Here is a 20729-nt window from a genome sequence, read left to right on the forward strand (position 1 = left end):
AGCCGATCACGGGAGCTTCCGTAGCGTTGTTGCTCCAAGCCATTCTGGACGTAAACCCACATGGCGGAGTGGTACGATCATTAAACTTATTTGAAATCGATGTTCAGAATCTGGGACCCATAAATCACCTACTGTGTAGACGCGTGTACAGCATTCAAGGGGTTCTGCGATGTGAACGTGTACAAGACGTCTGCAAGCCAGTATTGCCAGATTGACAATCTGCTCTGCTAATCTAGGAATCCAGTAAGAGTCGGTGCCAGCCCGGCTTGAATACCCAGCGCCAATCGTGGTAGCAAGAGATGCAATCTTCGACGAACGCGCAAGCGTGTGGCTCTTCTTTTAATAGAACGTTCCCCATTATCTGCGGCTGTAAAACCTTATCCATAACTGTGTAGAGTATCCACAGCTACGTAAACGTCTCCATCTTTCATTCGTTGCGCGTCTTATCGTGATACAACCTGGCAATCACTCAATGCATGACAGCCCAGCGCGAAAGGAAGCAGCAAGGAAATCTTTATCGCAATCCAATAAAGCATACAAGTAGATGTTCTCATTATGCATGCATTCTGGGCAGGTTTGCATTGAGCAGAGGCTGGGAATCTGGGCAAGCTCGAGGAAAGGGGGGCCTCGACTCATCCAGGTGCGGACCTCTAGTCGGCCCCGCGGACGAGCGTCATTTCGAAACTGATTCACGTCCAAGTAAATAAGGGAAGGAACCCCTCGACTAGATTACTACTTTCGACGTGACTTCTCCCATCGTCTGTACATCTATTTGGGTTGAACCAACCGGCCTGCTGTTATCGACAGGGAACCAATGCGAACGTCGTCACGGGATTTCATTGCGCGACCAATCTTGAGCGACCAGGATGGAGCAGATCAACGCCCAGAGCCCTTTTGCGATCCCACATGAAGATATTGAGGCTCTCAATGCGTCTCAGGGCTTCGCTGTGTTGAGGAACTACCTTGCCAAGGATGCTGAGTATGTCTTCCCTCCCTTCTCTACAGGTGCCAAACAAATAGGACTGCGCTGATAGTACCAACAGCTTCTGTGCGCACCACTCTCGCTGCGACGCGCAAGAAAAGGAAACATGGCTTCTGCATCGCGACCTCCTGCACGCACTCATCATGCCGGTTGTCCAGCTGTTCAAGCGGGCCTCGGCTCTCGCTGAAGCGGCTCTGTGTACCCACAAAACCGAAGATCTGGAGTTAGCGTTTGCTGGGGAAGCCCGGGGGTCTTTCACATGTCTGCAATGCTTTATCCACGAGGAGGAGGATTGGTGCCGCACACGTGGGTGTCCAGGTAAGAACCATACGATCTGGCCTCCATGGTCTGTCCGGGATAATATCAGCTGACACAGATGACAGCCTGCGTAACAACAGCAACGCTCAGCACAGAATCACACCTGCGCCTTACCATCGCCGCATCTCTCCTCTCCACTGCATCCACTGCCTCGCCCAACTCTTCTCCTGCGACGTCAACCACCTCGTCGCCAGCCAACACTCCCCTCGGTGAAGAACCTCCCTCAACCCGCACCCTCCCTCCACTCCCACACATCCTCCCCGCTCTCCGTGAGGCCCTCTCCGCAGACCCTTTCTGGGGCCCGGATATATGGCCGTACCTGCTCTCGCGCGCCACACGGCTCTCAGCTGGTATACAAGCTCTTATCACGTCGTGTGTGGACCTCGAGGCCCTCGTCTCGTCGCCTGCTCGACCGGGGCAGAAGCGCAACATCACCACACCCAGCATGCACTTCGTGGCATCTGGCGCGCCAGAGGAGAAGGGCGTCAAGCTGCGGAAGAGCAAGCTGGCTAAGCGTCAACTGCGGTTGGAGAAGGAGGAGACCGAGCTCATGAGGAGAGTTGCGCTACAGTGTTGGGCGAGGGCGTTGGTGCCTAAGAAGAACAGGGGAGACTTTTCGGGGAGGGTGGAAGGGTCGAGAAGGAGGAGTCTTACATGTCCTTGAGGACTGTTGTAGATCTGGCGCTTTAGTTGCTTCTTCTTCATTTTCTGTTGGAGTTTGGTGTCCGTTGGATACGATACCATAGAGCATCACTTCCTTTTATAGGTAGGAGATTTGGTTGTCTGGACAGACAGTCGGCGTTGTAATCTCCTTTGTACTTCAATAGATTTGCGTATCGCTACACACCACTGCATTTCTTGCCTCTACGAAGATGTGCGCCGTCGCCGTCCGTGGTCAGTGATTCCTTTTGTTGCTAATTTTGACGTCATTGGCATGTACTGGAAAATAAGGCGGTCATCTTCGTCTGAGTGCGTGTCTGCACACTTAGGTGGGGAAGTGAGCTCTAAGCGACGGGGGAAACTGCATGAAAAGGGCTCTTCTCAACAGAGCGAAAGGGCTAAATAGTGCAGGGGCATTGTCGATCTAATAACTGCGTGTTCAGTGATTGCACAGCGGTGGTGTAAGAGGGCCTGACTCTTGACATCGTATGACCCCTTGAGTCATTCATTGCTGCCTCAGTCTGGTGGATCCGGATGTGCTATTGCATAACCCCAGAACGTTTTCCCTTGCCGTTTCACGCGCGTGCACATCACCTGCAAGTAGACAAGCCCAACGTGGGTGGGAGACGCAAGGTCCACGTTAGGTAGACGAGCGTCGGAGCATCGGCTTCGATTTAGTTCCGACCTCGCGCCCTTGGCCTTCCGTGGGCGCCGTGGATGCGCCCTTCGTTTTCGCACTCGCTTGTACATCGATGAATCATTCCAGGCAGACATGTATTACGCGTTGAGACGTTGATATTTATGATAGACCGACCCTCAGGCGATGAAGTCTGTTTATCCTCAGCGTGTGTTAGTTTGTCTAGCGTTTTAACTATCGCATGGTTGTCCTTGCTCTTTTGCATTCAGCATTGTAGCGTCTTCTCTTGTGCAGGCTTGTAAGGCTGTCCCGAGCTTCCGGCCCATCTCGTATCCCCGTATTCTCGTATTGTAAACGAAACATCGCCGCTTCCAGGCTAAGCCCGGACGAATCTTGACGTCGCCTTCTTTGCCGTGTTTAGCCTAGTGACAGGCTTTCTCGAAACCTCAACGGCGGCCTCGGGGTTTCCATCTCCGCGCCCCCCAGGTTGTGTAAACACCCTCGCCTCTTCGAGGACACTTCAACGTCCAGACACCAAGCAATCACGTCGGGACATGCTCCGCGCCTGACTGGACTACCTACACCATGTCGACTATCTCTGCGACACGTTCGTCGTTGACCTCGGGGGAGGTGATTGACGAGAAGCATGGAGCGCCGTCGGAGAAGGTCAAGGCACCCACGGCTCACCTCAGTGAACAGGAAAAGGCCATTATCGACAGGCAGTTGTCGGCACCAAACCTAACGGTTGGCTACTTTTCATTGTTTCGCTATGCCACCACTAGAGATATCCTCATCATGGTCGTGGCGGCCATTGCTTCGATAGGGGCTGGTGCGGTCATGCCACTCATGACGGTAAGCTTTTCGGATTGCGTTCATTGAAACAATTCCACAGCATTGGTACTCAAGCTAATGAATTGTAGCTGGTATACGGTAACTTTGCAGGTAGTTTCACAAGCTACTCTGTTGACGCTGTTGCTGCGCAACACTTCGAAAATCAAATCAATACGAATTCTCTCTACTTCGTCTATCTTGGTACGTATCCTCTCAGTTAGTCGGAATACCCGAAATCAAAGCCCATAGCAGCAACACAACAACCCTAAACTACAAAGACAAACATGCTAGTAGGCGTATACAAACCATACGTAAGGCCTAGAAATTTCACCGGTTTTGTACATGTAGTTGTCCAGCCTACTTAGTTCCGGGTATTCCGACTAACCAAGAGGCATCTTTTCCATGCATATCGCAACGACTGACGATAGTAGGCATTGGATCTTTTGTATTCTCGTACATCAGTGTTGTCGGATTTTCCATTACCGGCGAGCGTATCACGCAGCAGATTCGGGAGCTTTACTTGCGTGCCATTTTCAGGCAAAATATCGCCTTCTTCGACTTCCTAGGATCCGGAGAGATTACGACCCGTATTAGCGCCGATATGAACCTGGTTCAAGACGGTATCGGCCAGAAAATCGGCCTCTTTCTCACTGGATGCTCCATGTTTGTCTCCGCAATCATTGTCGGATTCATTCGGTCGTGGAAGCTCTCCCTGATCATGCTCTCAGCGACAGTTGCCATGGTACTCTTGATGGGTCTCAATGGCGCTTTTATGAGAAAGAGCCAAACGAAATCGATTGATGAATACGCTATAGCCGCTTCCTTGGCTGAGGAAGTCCTGTCTTCGGCTCGAAACGTTGCAGCTTTTGGAACCCAGAAACGCCTTGCCCAAAAGTACAAGGTCTTACTGGATAGGGCATCGAAGCTGGATTTTATGGCCAAGTTCTGGCTATCGAACATGATTGCAGGAATGATGTGCATCTTGAACTTGCAATATTCATTAGCGTTCTGGCAAGGACACCGATTCCTGGTAAGCGGCGACCTTGGCGTTGCCAACATTCTTACTGTGGTCATGTCTACTATGATTGCGGGTATCTCCATCGGACAGAATCTGCCACACATTCAAGCGTTTGGCGGCGCCACGGCGGCTGCTACAAAGGTGTTTAACACGATCGAGCGCGAATCGCCGATAGATCCAGAGACCGACAAAGGTGACATCCCAGAACGCCTGGTTGGAAATCTTGAGTTCAAGGACCTCAAACACATTTACCCATCCCGACCCGACACTGTGGTTCTTCAAGACTTCAATCTGAGTGTTCCCAGTGGTAAGGTGATAGCACTTGTTGGCGCATCTGGCTCTGGAAAATCGACAATTGTTGGACTTTTGGAACGGTTCTATCTTCCCATGGAAGGCCAGATCTTGCTCGACGGCAGAGACATTACGACACTGAACCTGCAGTGGTTGAGGCAACACATGGCTATCGTCAGTCAAGAACCTATCTTGTTCAGCACCACTATATACGAGAGTATCGAGCATGGTTTAGTCAACACCGAATTCGCAAACGTAAGTGGACTTGGCTCGTTTTTGCATCCTTTGTACTAATCGTATGTAGGCATCGAAGGAGAAGAAAATGGAGCTTATCGAAGAAGCAGCACGAACAGCTAATGCCCACGATTTCATCAGCAGCCTGCCAGAAAAATACGAGACCAGGGTTGGTGAAAGGGGTAACCTTCTTTCTGGTGGTCAAAAGCAGCGTATCGCCATCGCCCGTGCTATTGTCTCAGACCCGCAAATCCTTCTTCTCGACGAGGCCACCGCGGCCTTGGACACAAAGTCAGAAAGCGCAGTACAAGAGGCACTGGACCGTGCTTCCAAAGGACGGACAACCATCGTTATCGCTCACCGACTCTCGACCATCAAAAATGCCGACAATATCGTGGTTATGGCCAAGGGTCTGATCGTGGAACAAGGCACGCATGAGGAGCTGATCAACCGTGCAGGCGTATACGCCAGTCTCGTACAGGCCCAAGAGCTTACCTCCAAGATCAACACTAGCCACCATATCACTTCGGAGAAGGAGCAAACATTTGTGGACGACGAGGAAAAGCCCAATTTGCTTCGCACCGTGACTTCCGCCGCATCGATCGTAGAAAAGAAGGACGAGAAGGAGCCGAAATATGGCACATGGGAGCTTGTTAAATTTGCCTGGGAAATGAACACGGGCGAACACCGAACCATGTCTCTCGGATTGATCTTCAGTTTCCTAGCAGGCTGCAACCCCGCCATCCAAGCCATCTTCCTTGCCAACGCGATCAACTCGCTGCTGTCGCCTGGTACCTCGTTGGGCGGATACGGTATCAACTTTTGGTGCTGTATGTTCTTGATGCTAGGGTTGTGTATCTGTACGTTCTACTTCATACAGGGATTGACGTTGTCTCGTGGATCTGCGCGCCTGATCGGAAGCGTGCGAAACCGAGCTTTCAACGCCATGCTTCGTCAAGACATGGAATTCTTCGATGGTGATACCGTCACATCTGGAGCCCTGGCCAGCTTCCTCTCTTCCGAAGCCAATCGTCTTGCTGGCCTCAGTGGTTCCACACTCGGTACGATCGTTAGCGCCGCATCATCCATCTTTGTTGCTATCATTGTTGCTTGCTCTTTCGGATGGAAACTCGCATTGGTGTGCACGGCGACGATCCCGCTTGTGCTTGCTTGCGGATACTTCCGTTTCTATGCTCTCGCCCGTATGGAGAAGCGCACCAAGGAGACATCGGACGCCGCATCTTTCGCTTGTGAAGCTGCGTCTTCGATCCGCACCGTGGCTACACTCTCGCTCGAAAAGCACCTTCTTGGCAAATACCACGATAAACTGGGCAAACAGGCTGCAGACAATCTGACGTTCACCAACATTTCGGCCTCGCTGTACGCCACTTCCCAAGGCCTGGCGCTGTTCATCTTCGCGCTGGTGTTCTGGTATGGTGGCCATCTGTTATTGCGTCAAGAATATACGGTTCTGCAGTTCTTTGTGGTTTACTCTTCTATTATCAACGGCGCGCAGTCAGCTGGTGCCATTTTCTCGTTTGCGCCAGATATGGGTGAGGCAAGAGATGCGGCCAAGCTCCTCAAGACTTTCTTGACGCGAGTCCCTAAGATTGACCATTGGTCGCCAGATGGAAAGAAGGTCGACACTTTGAACGGTAGAGTTGAGCTGCGGAGCGTGCGCTTCACATACCCTGGACGACCTGACCATCGCGTTCTGCGCGGTGTCAATATCTCTGCCGAGCCGGGGCAATTTGTCGCGCTGGTTGGTTCCAGTGGAAGCGGAAAGTCGACTGTCATGCAGCTCCTCGAACGTTTTTACGACCCTACTCAGGGCGCTGTTATTGTTGATGGTGTTGACCTGAAGGATTACAATCTGCAAGACTACCGGGCGCAATTGGCGATTGTGAGTCAGGAGACGACGTTGTACACTGGCACGATTCGCGAGAACATCACGGCCGACAAGGAAGATGCGAGCGATGAGATAGTCATACAAGCTTGCAAGGACGCGAACGTTTACGAGTTTATTGTAAGTAATGACGATGGGTATGGTGTAGACATAGAACTGACTTTATCTAGTCTTCCTTACCTGACGGCTTTAACACTCTCGTCGGTGCAAAGGGCGCTCTTCTATCGGGTGGCCAACGGCAACGCTTGGCCATTGCCCGTGCGCTTCTCCGCGACCCCAAAGTCCTGTAAGTTCTCTCCACTTTTGCTACAATCATCGAATCGCTGCTAATGCACTCTCAGCCTTCTCGACGAAGCCACATCAGCCCTCGACTCGACATCGGAGCGCGTTGTTCAAGCCGCTCTAGACGTAGCCGCCAAAGGCCGAACCACAATCGCCATTGCGCATCGCCTTAGCACAATCCAGCACGCCGACATCATCTACGTGTTTGACCAGGGCAAGGTTGTGGAGCAGGGGCGGCACGACGAACTCGTAGCGAGGAAGGGTGTGTACTGGGAGCTGGCGAAACTGCAGGCCATGGGTGCGCCGCAATAATGAAGACGGGGTAGTAATACGCATGGGGTTTGGCGCATATATTTTTTTAACTTGATAGACGGGTACTCGTTATGCCCCGGAATACATTTCTCTTCCTTCCAGGCTCAGTTCGGGATGGTGCGGAGTGGATCGTATACGCGCGTTCATTTAATGTTGGGCGATTGCAGTCAGACAGGCAGCCGTCAATCAATATTGCGGATCGAGTGTAGATATATTATGGATGGTGGTGTGATGCGAGCGAGCGACGATAGCCGTGAGATAAGGTCCCAGCCTATCCGGTGTCAAGTGTGCTCATTGCCTGCCCAGTATGGCATGACGCTGCATTACATTGCATTGTATTGTGTGTGTGCTAGATAAGATATACAAACCAGACGAGGCATGCATGGATCCGCGTGCGCATGTTTAGCTTGCTGTCGGACGTCATGTTGCGTGGAGGGCCGGAGAGTTTTAACGGTTCGGTGCTTGTGCCTGGAGCTAGATGGAGAGGCTTGGCTACGTCATCTGATCAGGGTAATCAGGGCCCGACGCCGTGCTCTTGACTCTTCATCTACCCACTCACCGTGCACATCACGACGGTTCTGCTGTCGATTGGAAGAATGAGTGCCATGGCTCCACCGCCGTCTACGTCGCCCGCTGTGAAGGACAGCACGTCGGCTGAAGAAGGGGGCCTTTTGGCCAAGGGGAAGAAGCTGCTCGGCCTCGGCAAGAAGAGGGAGGGAGAGGGGCACAAACAGGAGGCAGAGAAGGCCGGAGCCATGTCGCACCCAACACTGCTGCCCTCGCCGGCGCTCACGACACCCTCGACAGACGCCGAACGAAGAGCGTCGCCCCGCGGCAGCCCGCGCATGCATCCTGTCAGCATTGGCGCGTCCCCGAGTCGTCGCATCCGCTCTTCGTCGCCGGGCCTGCATTCGCCAGCGTCGTCGCAGATCTTCGAGCGCAACGTGCAGGAGCCAGAGGAGTCGTCGGCCATCCCCGCGCACATCAAGACGGAAGACTTCATACCGCCCGCGCTGGACGCGTCGTCGCTGGCCATCACCGACAGCCACCTGAACCCCGACGAGGTGGAGATTGTCATGCACTCGGCGCACCAGCCTGCCTCGGCCGTGGTTGTCGGCGGCACGGCCGACTCACCGTCGCTCAAGCACGAGGAGTCGCGCGCTGACATGACCGAGTCGGCGACCAACTACGGACTGACTGACCCGCACCGCCTGAGCTTCATCTCGTTTGCAGACGTGGTGCAGGCCGAGCACATCGAGCACGACCGCGAACCCATGGGCTCCAACGACGGCCTGCAGTTTATGAGCCTGGACTCGACGACGGCTGACCGCTCCCCGTCGCCAGTCACCTCGTCGTCCCACAGCCGCAACGCCTCCCCCAAGGGCGCCGACTACGGGCGCACGCGCTCGCCCGGCAGCCCTACGTCGCTGGCGCCCACCACGCACGACCCCTCGCTGGGCGGCGAGCTGCCGTTGCAGATTGAGACGATGCGTCAGGCGCTGCGCAAGACGCGCTCGGGCGATCTGAGCGGGCCCCGGTCGCAGGCGCCGAGCGCTGTCAGCCTGGTGGACAGCGCGGGTGCTTAGTTGAGTCACGTCAGGGTTTGCAAGAAGAGGATGCTTTGTTTTGAGCTATTCAGTATTGAGTCTTGAAATCTGAAATTTGATTTGGCCGACCATGTTCAGCGGAGATGAGATTGTTTTCTTTTTGGGGGGGGACGGGTCACGGAGCTTATTGGTTGATTGTGATATCCATTGGGGAAATTTGGGTTTGGAGTTTATTTGCTGCGGCTGCGAGGATGGGATGGGGGATGTGCTGGGGGAGGGGTGGGTCGAGTAGGGCAGCTAATTTCCTTGTGAAACAGAGGGTGTGATGTTACGAGGTTTTGGGTGTCTTTTTTGTCTTTGAGTCTGTTTCGTGATGACTTGCAGGCACTAGGTGGTGCAATGCCACTAGGTGACGGGACTAAGGCGATGGCATGCAGCGCCGGTGGCAAGCTCTCAACAAGGGCCGGTTGGATGAAGCCGGGTGCGTGCAGGTGCTGGTTCTGTGTGTACCGCGTGTCGTGGCCTGTCTGCACAGGAGCGACTGGAGCGACAGGACGGACCAAACAGGCGCGGCCAGCAGAGATGAGATATCGGAGCGAGCAGGACTGTTCCTGGCCACGCGTGCATAGCAGCGTCGCTCTCTTAATCTACGCGACGAGGCGCCAAGGCCGGGCTTAGCGCGGGAAGGGCAGCGCAGCGTAGACGAGGGACAGCGGCCTTTGAGCTGGACCGTCCTGGCATACGATGCGCCACACCGTGCATCACTGTCGCCGCGCTTTCGACCGCCCGCACGACTCGCCGCCGGTAGCAGCGGGTCAGGTACCTGCTGCCTCGCCCTCTGCCCGTTCATGACCGCTCCCACCTACGGGCCGCGATAGGGCACACACCCACCGCCGCCCATCCATGGAGCACTCGTCGCGACACAGCAGCCGTCGCACACGGCGCGAGACGACGGCCGTCGAGGCTACTGCTCACGGCGCCGACGACCGCTGGCGAGACGAACGCCCGCCGACGATCCGCGCCGTCACCCCCGACTTCCTCGCCCACCAGTACGCCGACCCGCAGACGTCGCCCCGCTCGCACGCCGCTCAGCACTCGCTCGCCTCGCGGGGCAGCCATCCGCGCGCCTTCACTGCCCGCGCTCACTCGACCGACGCCGACTTTTCGCTGCGGGGGACGAGTGCGAGTGGGAGTGCCGGTGCCAGTGCGAGTGCTAGTGCGAGTGCTCGCGACCGTAGCCGGACACTGGAGGAGCGCACGTTGCGGGACCGCTCGCCCTCGGGCCTGTTCGTCGCCGCCCGCCATCGCATCGGCTCTGTCACGAGCCCCAGCAGCAGCAGCACGCCGCCGCCCGCCTTCCACGGCCTCGAGGACTCGCTCGTCATCACCTCCATTGGCCACCCGAGCACCATTTCGCCCGTGACGACGACAACCACCTCCACGACCACCTCCTCCTCGACGACGACCACCACCACCACCTTCGCCGCCGTCCCGACCGCCCAGCCGCCGCCGCGCTCCTCCAGCCACACCCACGCCCACACCCACACCCACCGCACCCTGCTCAAGCAGCCCCCGCGCGCCGCGTCGCCCGCCAATGTCCAGTCGGAGTCGTGGGTGTCGCCCGTGCCGGCCTCGGACGTGCGCAAGCTCAAGGACCTCATGCGCGCCACGTGCGGCAAGATGCAGGGCCTGCTGGCCTTCCGCCGCGGCGAGTCCAACCCCTGGTCGCTGTCGTACTGCTTCATCAACGACGAGGCCGGCAGCCTGGTCTTCGAGCCCAAGAACGACGCCTCCAACCCGCGCACCCTGATCCCCGACCTGCGCGGCTGCCACGTCAAGAGCGCCTACGACGGCGAGGCGTACACGGCCTACATCCACGTGACCGTCCACAACTCCAAGCTCGAGGTCCACCTGCGGCCCCCCACCCAGGAGGAGTTCGACTCGTGGTTCGCCGCCCTGCTGTGCTGGCAGCCCATGCGGCCCAAGGGCATCCAGAACAGGATGGCCAAGCCCCAGGCCCCCGTCATCATGGAGCGCCGTCTGACCGACAGCAGGCGCCACTCCGAGGTCTCGCTGCTCAAGGAAGTGCCCAAGAAGGAGGCTCCCATTATTAAAGTCGGCAAGATGATCTACTGGGACACGAGCGTGACGTACAGCAACACGGGCGCGCCCAAGACGGGAACCCCCGGCGCCCGCCCCCAAGCCTACCGCATCCAGAGCCATGGCTCGCGCCGGTGGAGACGAGTCTCATGCACGCTCCGTGAGAACGGAGAGCTCAAACTATACTCGGACACGGACGTCATGCTGGTCTCCACCATTCAGCTCTCCCACCTTTCCCGCTGCGCCGTCCAGCGACTAGACCCTTCTGTTCTGGACAACGAATTTTGCATTGCCATATATCCTCAATACACCGCGTCGTCTTCTGCTTTGTCCCTGCTGCGTCCCATCTTTCTGTCCCTCGAGTCGCGGGTGCTGTACGAAGTCTGGATTGTTTTACTGCGCGCTTTCACCGTCCCGCAACTGTACGGGCCGAAGTCGGAGGCGCTGAACGAGGAGGGCACGCTCTCACCGTCGTTTGGCTCGCAGGATATGTTCCGCATGGAGAAATCGCTGTTTGTTAGGGTTATTGAGGCGAGGCTTATGCCGCCGGTTAGTCCGAAGGTCGCCGATGTGCCGACGTCTACGAGACCTAATTCTTCCACTATTACGAATCCGGGGGGCTACTTAGTGGAGGTCCTGTTAGATGGGGAGACGCGCGCTCGTACTACGGTTAAGAATGAGGGTACTACGCCGTTTTGGAGGGAGGAGTTTGAGTTCATGGACCTCCCTGCGCTGCACACGGCGTCGCTATCGCTCAAGAAGCGGCCGCCAAGCTACTCTCGGACTGAGAAGAGCATGTTCGATATCGCTCTTACCTCGGATCCGTATGCCTCGGAAGGCGGCTATGCTGGAATATCTTTCGACCAGACGCTGGGCAAGACGGATGTCTATCTCGATGACTTGGGGCCTAACCAGGAACTGGAAAAGTGGTGGCCGCTCGTCAATATGTGGGGTAATAGTGTGGGAGAGGTGCTGGTCAAGGTCAGCAGCGAGGAGTGTGCGATTCTCATGGCCCGCGACTACTACCCTCTGTCGGAGCTTCTGCACCGGTTCTCCAACAGCTTGACACTGCAGATTGCGCAGATGATCCCGACTGAGCTGAGGAGGATGTCTGAATATCTCCTCAACATTTTTCAGGTATCGGGCGCTGCGGGAGAGTGGCTGTGCGCGCTGGTCGAGGAAGAGATTGACGGGACGCTGAAGGAATCACCAGCAAGTCGGTTACGCTTCAGCAAAAGGCTTGGATCGAGCGAGTCGAGCGAGTCTACAATGAACACGTTCGGCTCGGCGAGTGATCGCGAAGTCTTCGTCCGGGATATGGGAAACAACGCGAAGCTGGAAGCGAACCTGCTTTTCCGCGGTAACACGCTTCTTACCAAATCCTTGGACCTCCATATGAAGCGCCTCGGGAAAGAGTATCTCGAAGAGACGCTTACCGAGAAACTGAAGGAGATCAATGAAAAAGATCCAGAGTGTGAGGTCGATCCGAGCAAGGTCACGTCGCAGCATGAGCTGGATCGGAATTGGAGACGGCTGATCAACTGCACTGAGGAGGTCTGGCGCGCCATTTATAACTCCGTATCCCGGTGTCCGCAGGAGTTGAGGCTGATCTTCAGACACATCCGAGCCTGTGCCGACGATCGATATGGCGACTACCTCCGCACGGTGCAATACAGCAGTGTGTCTGGCTTTTTGTTCCTGCGGTTTTTCGTCCCCGCGGTGCTGAATCCGAAGCTTTTCGGTTTGTTGAAGGGTATGTGAACTCGGTTATGACTACGATTGCAAGTCCAGTTACTAATGCTTGCATGTAGATCATCCCAAAACAAAGGCGCGGAGGACGTTTACGCTCATCGCAAAGTCGCTGCAGGGGCTGGCGAATATGTCGTCGTTTGGCACAAAGGAGGCGTGGATGGAACCGATGAATACGTTCTTGTCGACGCATAGGCAGGAGTTTAAAAAGTATCTGGATGATATTTGCTCGATTTCGACAACGGCCTCGCCTGCTCCGCCTATTCCGCCGTCGTATAGCACGCCGATTGCTATCCTGCACCGCCTTCCCCCGACATTCAAGGAGGGCTTCCCCTCGCTTCCATACCTGATCGACCACTCGCGCAACTTCGCCATGCTAGTCAATCTATGGCTCGAAAACACAACGAAAAGCGCACCCGACATCCAAGCAAGCGACGGCGACCTCCTCCGCTTCCACAACATCTGCGTCTCGCTCAACGAGCGCACAAAAGACTGCCTAAACCGCGCCGAGCCCGCCGAACGCCCCTCCTCCTCCCTGAGCGTAAAATGGGAAGAGCTAGTCGAGCAGCTGCAAGGCGCGAGCCTCGAGTCCGGCCGCGGCGCAGCAACACGCAACCGCAGCCCCATCAAAGAAGAAGACGGGGATATCATGCCCTTATCCCCCGGCACGGCGGATGACTACTCGTCCTCGTCCGCCAGCACGCCCATCACTATGAAACCCCCGCCCAAGGCCCGCCACCACCAGACGTCCAGCATCTCCGTGTCGGCCAGCTCGCTTATGAGCGGGTCTTCGAATACCGTGTCGTTTAGCCAGAATACGTTTTCTGCGAAGCCGCGCACGCCACGGTATAACGCCGAGGGGAACGACTCCCATTCTGCATCTGCTAGCGCATCGGCTTCCGCCGCGGAGGAGGAGGATGATGAAACTCCCCCTGGCTCAAGCGATGGCATGCATATGGCCCCCGCGCCATCGTACCCGCATACCCTCGCCCAACCATCTACCTTCTACACGCACGATAACTCCCGCTCCATGACGTATCCACCCCACCACACCGCAAACACAAACACAAACGCACGCACACACAGCCTCAACAACTCTGAAGCCGGCAGTCTGCACGACGAAGAAGCCGGCGAAGGCGAAGAAACCTCCGCCGACGCCGAAGAAGACGAAGAAGAAGAAGAAGAAGAATGCCCCACGGCCCTCCCCGCCTTCTCAAAATCAAAAGAAAAAGAACGGGATAAGGAAAACGGGGCGAAGGATAAAGAGAAGAAGGAGCGTGGGCTGCGGGGCGTCTTACCCTTTGCCAAGCGGAGGAAGGAGAGGGATAGGGAGAAGGATCGCGATCGCGAGGAGCGGAAGGAGAGGGAGAGGGGGGAGAAGAGGGAGAAGGAGGGGAGGAAGGAGAGGTTGAGGGATAGGGGGAAGGATAGGGAGAGGGAGAAAGACAGGGAGAAGGATTTGCGGGGCAATAGCGCGATGGGGGAGTATGCGAGTTTGCGGAGTAAATCGGAGAAGTCGTCGCGTGTCGCGCTTGGCGCGCTGGCGTATGGGGATAAAGTTGGGGGCGCGGGGAGTGGGCTGGGCACGGGGGGGTGGGGCGTGTCGACTTCGTCGGGGGTGGGGGAGGGGAATGCGAATGCGAATGCGAATGGGAATACTAACGGTAGAGATGCGGATTTTGAACGCGAGAGGGAGAGGTGGGATAAGAGTGCTCTCGCTGGTCTGCGCGATAAAGAGCGCGGTGGTGGGGGTGCTGGGGGGAAGGGTAGTCGGGAACGTGATAGGGAAAGAGATGATGAGTTCTGACTACATGGTTGGTTTACCGGGGAGACGCTTGGGTGGCAGGAATTGAGGAGACGGAAGAGTGCGGGGGAGTTGTTGAGTGCGGCGAGGTTTCGGTAGATTGGGGGTTGGGTTGGGTTGGTTTGGATTGGGGAAGGGTTTGGGGAAGGGGTTGAGTTTGAACTTGAGCGGGATTTGGATTGGAGTGGATTGGACTTGATTGGATTGGAGACATCTATGATGATGTATGTGTATGTATGTGTATGAGCATGCGGTCATGGAATATGAAAACATGAACATGAACATGAAGATGAACTTGAAGATGAAAATATTAGTTTTCAGCATAGTGCTTTTTACACCTATCCGCTTGAGAACTTTCAACTACGTTTGGGTGATGTTGGTGTTGATTGAATGGAGAGTATGGAGAGGATCCCTTTCTCCCTTTTCTTGTCTTAACCATTCAAGAAATCTTCTCCCTGGATTGAAGTAGTATTCCGACGACTGTGGATTCTCTTACAAAGGAAGCAGTGAAGTATACTGATATATGTATTTAATTTATTCTTTCACTCCCAGTAGCACACCATGCTAATCACAGGTATCATGCTCATCCCATCTCTCTGTCCATCCCCCCCCCTAATCAAAGTTAAACGCATTCTTATACGCCTTCTTCTCCTTCTCCTTCCTCGCCTGCACCCTCTTCTTCACGCCCTCCAACTCCCGCCCAATCGCCGCATCCCCCGGCGCATACTTCGCCGCCTCATTCAAATCCCTTAGCGCCTCCTCCTCATTCTTCTTCCCGACATTCGCCTGGCCCCTACGAAAGTACGCCTTCGCCCGATCCTTATCCGCAATGCCCTCCACATCCAGCGCCTTAGTCGCGCTCTCCGCAGCCTCAGCGTGCGCCCCCGTCTTATTCTGCAGCAGCGCGAGGTTGGAGTAGACGGAGATTTTGAGCGCGTTGAGGGCAGGCCAGAGCGTGGGCGGGTCGGTGTCGACGGGTGCGGGGTATTCGTGTAGGTAGCGCAGCGCTTTTTGGTATTTCTGGATGCCGAGACTGAGGTTCGTGGATTTAAAGGCGGCGTTGCCCATGTCTTTGAGGGCTGTGGCGATCTTTAGGATCTCGCTGCCTTCCCATTCGCCGTCTGGGTTGCCCATTTGGTCGAGGGGGTAGTCTTCGTATGGGTCGCCGGTCGGGTCTGAGATCTTCTCTGTGGCTTTGGTGTAGTCGTCGCCGGTGAGTTCACCGCAGTCTAGATGTTGTTAGGAAGTGTTTTGAGGGTACCAATAGAGGAGACTCCTTACCGATGATGGTAGCATCATGCCATGGCTTGTCGCCGCTCTGAGTCTTCAGGTTCTCGATCTGTCGCACGATGCTCTTGCCGTTGATGACCTCGCCAAAGACTACGTGCTTCTTATCCAGATGTGGTGTCTCGACGGTTGTGACAAAGAACTGGGAGCCGTTGGTGCCTGTATTATTGTTAGGTCTCACTCATCCAGAATTGAGCGAGCATGAGCAGGTACGTACCAGGTCCAGCATTCGCCATGCTAAGCAAAAACGGCTTCTCATGGAGCTGCTCAAAGTTCTCATCCTCGAACTTCTCCCCATAGATACTCTCACCCCCCGTGCCGTTGCCCTGCGTGAAATCTCCGCCCTGAATCATGAAGCCGTGAATGACGCGGTGGAAGCTGGAGCCCTTATAGTGCAGCGGCTTGCCAGCCTGGCCCACACCTTTCTCGCCGGTGCATAGCGCGCGGAAGTTCTCGGCAGTCTTGGGGACGATGTCGTTGTACTGTGCGCGTGTCAGACGTGCGAGTTGTGCGCTTGGTGGGGACGTACGAGCTCGAAGGCGACGCGACCGGCTTTTACGCCGCCGATGGCGATGTCGAAGAAGACGCGGGAACGCTCTGTAGCTGATCAGTCCCAGTATCACTTCATAGTTCTGCCCGTAAGCTCTGTTTGAGCTTTGAGAGCTTGGGGATTATTTACTGGTGTCTGCCATGATTGCTCAATGGGAGCTGCTGCAAGTGGGAGAAGTGTCACAAGAGAACTGTGGGAACTTTGAGACGTAGAAGTAATCCTTCAGCGAGCAAGGACCAGAATAATGGAGTTTGGGTGTGGGGTGAGGCTGAAGAAAAGCCCTGGACGGTGAGATGCGAGAAGTTTCCACGAAGCTACAGCTACCTGCCGCGCCAAGCCCGCTTTGCAGCTGCCTACAAACGATCAATGCTATCAGAAGTAAGAGTACGTTGCTCAGTCTTGCATCAAGGCAATCCACTGTAGCTTGCGGACAGGAACATGACCTGTAATTGAGCTGAGGACAGACAAGTGACTGTGTGTAAACATTGACACTCGCTCGAATCGAGGGGCAACGCGGGGTACAAGAGCATATGACAATGCGCCAGATCCCATAGATATCACTGCGAGAAAGCAAGATACAAACAATTCTTCGTATGAATTAGATTCAATTGATTCATCAAGGAGAACTCGACCTGAGAAACATAAAGATATCATGAATGATCGACCGAGAAAGACAGTCGAGAACGCCGTCGCAAACCAGGTATCAACGCTTTTGTATCAATAGAACAACCAAGAGCAAACACTCCCTAATTCCTGTCTCAACCACAACCAAACTACCGTCGAGCAGCCATGGAGAACGGAATTGCAAACGACACGACCTCGTTCTGATCGTAGTGGTACGTAAACCCACCCTGAAGCGTTCTCCGCAGGGCGGTCAGCCTCTGTAATTTCCACCACTTGTCGATTCGAATCTCAACGCTACGGTTGATCCTGACCTTCATCCTGCCACTTCCGTAAGCTCTCCCAGTTTCTTGGTCAATCGCCATGGAATAGCCAGGCCCGCGCGTTGGTTTCTCAACAGTGTTGCGGATGTCGGCAAACGAGGAATGCAGTGTCTTGCGATCCTTCTTCGAAATCCTACGCGTGGAGACTTTGGCGAGTTCGTCGAGGGTGTGCAAAAGTTGGTCTTGTCTTCGATAGACCGTATATCGCTTGACCATCTTCTCACCGTCTTTGACCGCCTCAGGATGGTCGGGGTCGACATCATCTACAGATGCCTCCTCGTCTTCTTCCCGAATCGTGTATGACTTCTCGTATAGCAGAGCTATGTTCTCACCCGCCGCGATCTGCACGCCGGCGTCTGCGCTTTCGAGTTGCTCGACAAAGGCTTCGACGGCTGTTTCAGTCTCGGCCTCCAAATCGTCCATCTCAGTTGCGAGTAGCCCCCAGTTCTCGAGGGCGGCAATTACGACGTTTCCCTCATCTTGAGCATCCACCGAAGCACCATCCGACTCGACGATCTCCAGGAAGAGTGCCATGATGTCGAGTATTTCATCGTCACCCGCTCCTCCGAAAAAGGCAGCGATGCCGAGGGTGTGAATCGCGTTGACCTTGACCTCGACAGAAGCAGACGACTGTATCGATCGCTTGAGTTGGTCGGTGACGTCGTCGTATATGGTAGCAGAGTTGAGAGTCACAATAGTAGCAGCGAGAGCTACGAGAGTCAGCAAAGCGCAGGTACGTATGCAGCAAGAAACATACCTTTGAGGGCTTTTACAGCCTCGCGCTCTGTTGTCTCTTGCCTGATGCTCTTGAGAATCGAAGGCAGTAGTGCGCTTATATGCTCCTCGACCTGTTCATACGCGTACCGCGCCATGATGATATGTGCAAAGGCATTTAGGCTATCGGCGCGACCTTCAGTGCTGCTGCGCTTAAGGTTGATAATCTGTTCGATGCGAACATTTAGCTCCGCTTTCCACGCCTCTTCCGAAATCTCGACATCTTCGCCGTTGAGGATCTCGTCGATGGAGTTCGTACTGTTCGGGCGATTCGTTAGCGCCTTTCGCGTCCAAAGTCGTAGGCGGGGCTCATGATGTCACACGATGCGGGACGCGATGTGGGGAAGAGAAACTGCAAACTCACCTCCAGGCTGTACCGTCGCTGAGATCGTCCTCATCGTCCGTCGGGTGCCGACTGGGGTTGCGACTAGCCGCCCGAGACGGCGCCGGAGAATTCGCAGTCGAACCTGCTGCTGAAGACGCCGTGGAGACTTGTTGCGAAGTGCGAGCCTTGCGCGACACTGTCTTGTGGCTCTCAAGAGCCCGTCTACGGAGGTCGCGCATCGTGGATGGATGCGAAAAATATTCGAGGGCCGAAAAGCTCTTCTGGCAAACACTCTTACGGACAAGCGCTTAGATATATGGGAATGCGGGGAACTATAAATGAGGTAGAAGGGATGCAGCTACTGCAAGGGTAACGAATCTGTAAATTGGGCTGAAGGTGAAGAGATGTGTGGTTTGAAAGACATGAGTCAGAGCCGAGGGCAGCAAAGTATTACTCAGGAGATTAAAAACACGAAGAAGTCGCGGTAGGCAGGTGAAAGTGGCGACTGTCAGATGCCTGTGAAGCATCAAGATCTGCTGATGGCGCTAACCGAGACATCCTACGTCATCGCAAGTTGGTTACCACTGCGCTCCTGCAGATATCACGAACCATGTAGGAGAACGTGATCGGTGACAGCATGAGACTCAAGAGCTTCAAGTTCCGTCTCTATCTTGCCAACAAAGAAAGTTTGTCTTTCGAAAACCTCAGGATGCTAGGAAACACTGCTTGCGCCAAGGCGATGTAAGCAAAGCGACACAAAATTTGATTGGTGGTTCTCCCCAAGCACAATCAAAAGCATAGAGTGAAGGTCATGTCGATTATAGTGGTAAACAGCGGTACTAATATCTCTACCATAAAATGCCAAGCATAATCGGACGGAACCAATCACCTGTCTTAGTCCGACCGTACGTCTCGGTCCGCAGCAAGGCATACTTACCAGCCCCCATCAGCCTCATCAGGCATCCAACACAAGCCTAGAATTCAACTCCCGCGTGCGGGACCCACGACTCGATGCAAAAACGTGGTGATCGACGGCGCATGCATAATAATAGAACATCAAATCTCGCTACACTTTACAGTCTAGAAACAGGAATGCACTTCTTGCTAAACAAGACAAGTGCTCCGCGGCGTCTGGCCCAGGTGTTTAACGGAGGGAGGACAAGATAATGAACGCCATAACTCTATGCATAATATTGTGTATACTCAAGAAGAAGAAGAATTCTATGATACTCCATCGCTAATGCCAAAGTGCCTATATGCTTTCCAAATGATAACGCCGTCTAAATGCGGAAAAATATGTGTGTGAAATGAACAGTTCAGAATCCTCCAAGTGTGAGTGATGATGATGCACCAACATCTCCAAAGTCAAATGTCTCTAGATGGTCCGTCTGCACTGCGTCTTCTTGCTCTCCTTGTCTGTCTTCTCCGCGTGCTGCTCTCAACCTCCCGCTCCTTCGCAGGCCTCCTACTCCTTGTCTCCTACTCCTTCCTCCCCGCTCACCTCTTCTCGATGGCTTGGTGATTCTCCCTCTCCCTTCGGTACCCGCACTCGCACTCGAACCCGCAACCGTACCCGTACCCGTATCCGTGCCCCTATGCCCTCATCAGCCTCCTCTTTGACCCCACCGATACCGACTCTAACTCACCCGCTCGTCCCCTCGGGCCATCCAAACGGAAACGCGCTTCTCTCCCCAGGTTTTCGCTTCGGAACATCGATGTGGTGAAAGTTCCTCAGGTGCTCGACAAGATGGTCTCGCCTTGTGAAGCCCTTGTCGCCTACGCGGCTGCAACGGGAGACATGGCAGGGAAAGTCGGGTTTTTTGTCACCGTGCACGGTGGATTGATGCCGTTGCAGGTCTGCGAGACGAGTGAACTGGGCGCTGGAAGTACAGTTGGGAAATGTACATGTCCATGTTCTGTAGAGAGTTAGTATGTGGCGACGAAATACAGGATATCGAGGTGTTGTACCTTATGCGGTTGCCGCTACTATTTTCTTGTCAGTCATTTGAAATCGCAATGTCTGGAGCTTCGTGGGATGTCACTAACCTTGAGGGCTCTTGAGAAGTGGGAGCTGGCATATGCGAATTCCGAGACTGATCTTGCCAGTACATATCGTCGTACCCAGAAGTCGGCATTGTCTGTTGATACACACCGGAAGCAACATTGGCAGGCTGGACA

General features: G+C 54.8%; 7 protein-coding genes across 7 annotated transcripts; 4 read left to right on the top strand and 3 right to left on the bottom strand.

The window, feature by feature from the left end:
* The first annotated feature begins 864 nt into the window (after positions 1 to 864).
* P153DRAFT_362896 (uncharacterized protein) lies at positions 865 to 2366 on the top strand. Its single transcript, XM_033667247.1, has one exon. It carries the CDS (start codon positions 1359 to 1361, stop codon positions 1962 to 1964), a length of 606 nt encoding a protein of 201 aa, XP_033528227.1. The 5' UTR covers positions 865 to 1358; the 3' UTR covers positions 1965 to 2366.
* Positions 2367 to 3182: 816 nt separating this feature from the next.
* Positions 3183 to 7471, top strand: P153DRAFT_381018 (P-loop containing nucleoside triphosphate hydrolase protein; the record flags this gene model as incomplete). Its single annotated transcript, XM_033670004.1, has 6 exons — positions 3183 to 3449; positions 3518 to 3629; positions 3860 to 4992; positions 5042 to 6997; positions 7048 to 7163; positions 7219 to 7471. 6 exons carry the CDS (start codon positions 3183 to 3185, stop codon positions 7469 to 7471), a joined length of 3837 nt encoding a protein of 1278 aa, XP_033528228.1.
* A 605-nt stretch (positions 7472 to 8076) lies between these two features.
* P153DRAFT_381019 (uncharacterized protein) lies at positions 8077 to 9057 on the top strand (the record flags this gene model as incomplete). Its single annotated transcript, XM_033670005.1, has 1 exon — positions 8077 to 9057. The coding sequence occupies one exon, from the start codon at positions 8077 to 8079 to the stop codon at positions 9055 to 9057; it is 981 nt and encodes a 326-aa protein (XP_033528229.1).
* Positions 9058 to 9767: 710 nt separating this feature from the next.
* On the top strand, positions 9768 to 14957 carry P153DRAFT_392486 (uncharacterized protein). The gene is made up of 2 exons (XM_033671153.1): positions 9768 to 12871; positions 12930 to 14957. Exons 1-2 carry the CDS (start codon positions 9922 to 9924, stop codon positions 14672 to 14674), a joined length of 4695 nt encoding a protein of 1564 aa, XP_033528230.1. The 5' UTR covers positions 9768 to 9921; the 3' UTR covers positions 14675 to 14957.
* Positions 14958 to 15216: 259 nt separating this feature from the next.
* On the bottom strand, positions 15217 to 16944 carry P153DRAFT_392487 (peptidyl-prolyl cis-trans isomerase D). Its single transcript, XM_033671154.1, has 5 exons — positions 16638 to 16944; positions 16488 to 16555; positions 16176 to 16440; positions 15953 to 16117; positions 15217 to 15900 (listed from the first exon to the last, which is right to left on the bottom strand). Exons 1-5 carry the CDS (start codon positions 16648 to 16650, stop codon positions 15284 to 15286), a joined length of 1128 nt encoding a protein of 375 aa, XP_033528231.1. The 5' UTR covers positions 16651 to 16944; the 3' UTR covers positions 15217 to 15283.
* A 150-nt stretch (positions 16945 to 17094) lies between these two features.
* P153DRAFT_362899 (IFRD domain-containing protein) lies at positions 17095 to 19041 on the bottom strand. Its single transcript, XM_033667248.1, has 3 exons — positions 18591 to 19041; positions 18210 to 18484; positions 17095 to 18162 (listed from the first exon to the last, which is right to left on the bottom strand). The coding sequence occupies exons 1-3, from the start codon at positions 18788 to 18790 to the stop codon at positions 17282 to 17284; spliced, it is 1356 nt and encodes a 451-aa protein (XP_033528232.1). The 5' UTR covers positions 18791 to 19041; the 3' UTR covers positions 17095 to 17281.
* Positions 19042 to 20119: 1078 nt separating this feature from the next.
* P153DRAFT_330404 (uncharacterized protein) lies at positions 20120 to 20539 on the bottom strand (the record flags this gene model as incomplete). The annotated part of the gene is made up of 2 exons (XM_033665428.1): positions 20120 to 20467; positions 20520 to 20539. Coding segments are annotated over 2 exons (294 nt in total), but the record flags the coding sequence as incomplete, so codon positions are not given.
* Positions 20540 to 20729: the final 190 nt, after the last annotated feature.

The sequence above is a fragment of the Dothidotthia symphoricarpi genome (genome assembly GCF_010015815.1).
Source record: "Dothidotthia symphoricarpi CBS 119687 unplaced genomic scaffold P153scaffold_2, whole genome shotgun sequence".
Taxonomy (NCBI): Eukaryota; Fungi; Ascomycota; class Dothideomycetes; order Pleosporales; family Dothidotthiaceae; genus Dothidotthia; species Dothidotthia symphoricarpi.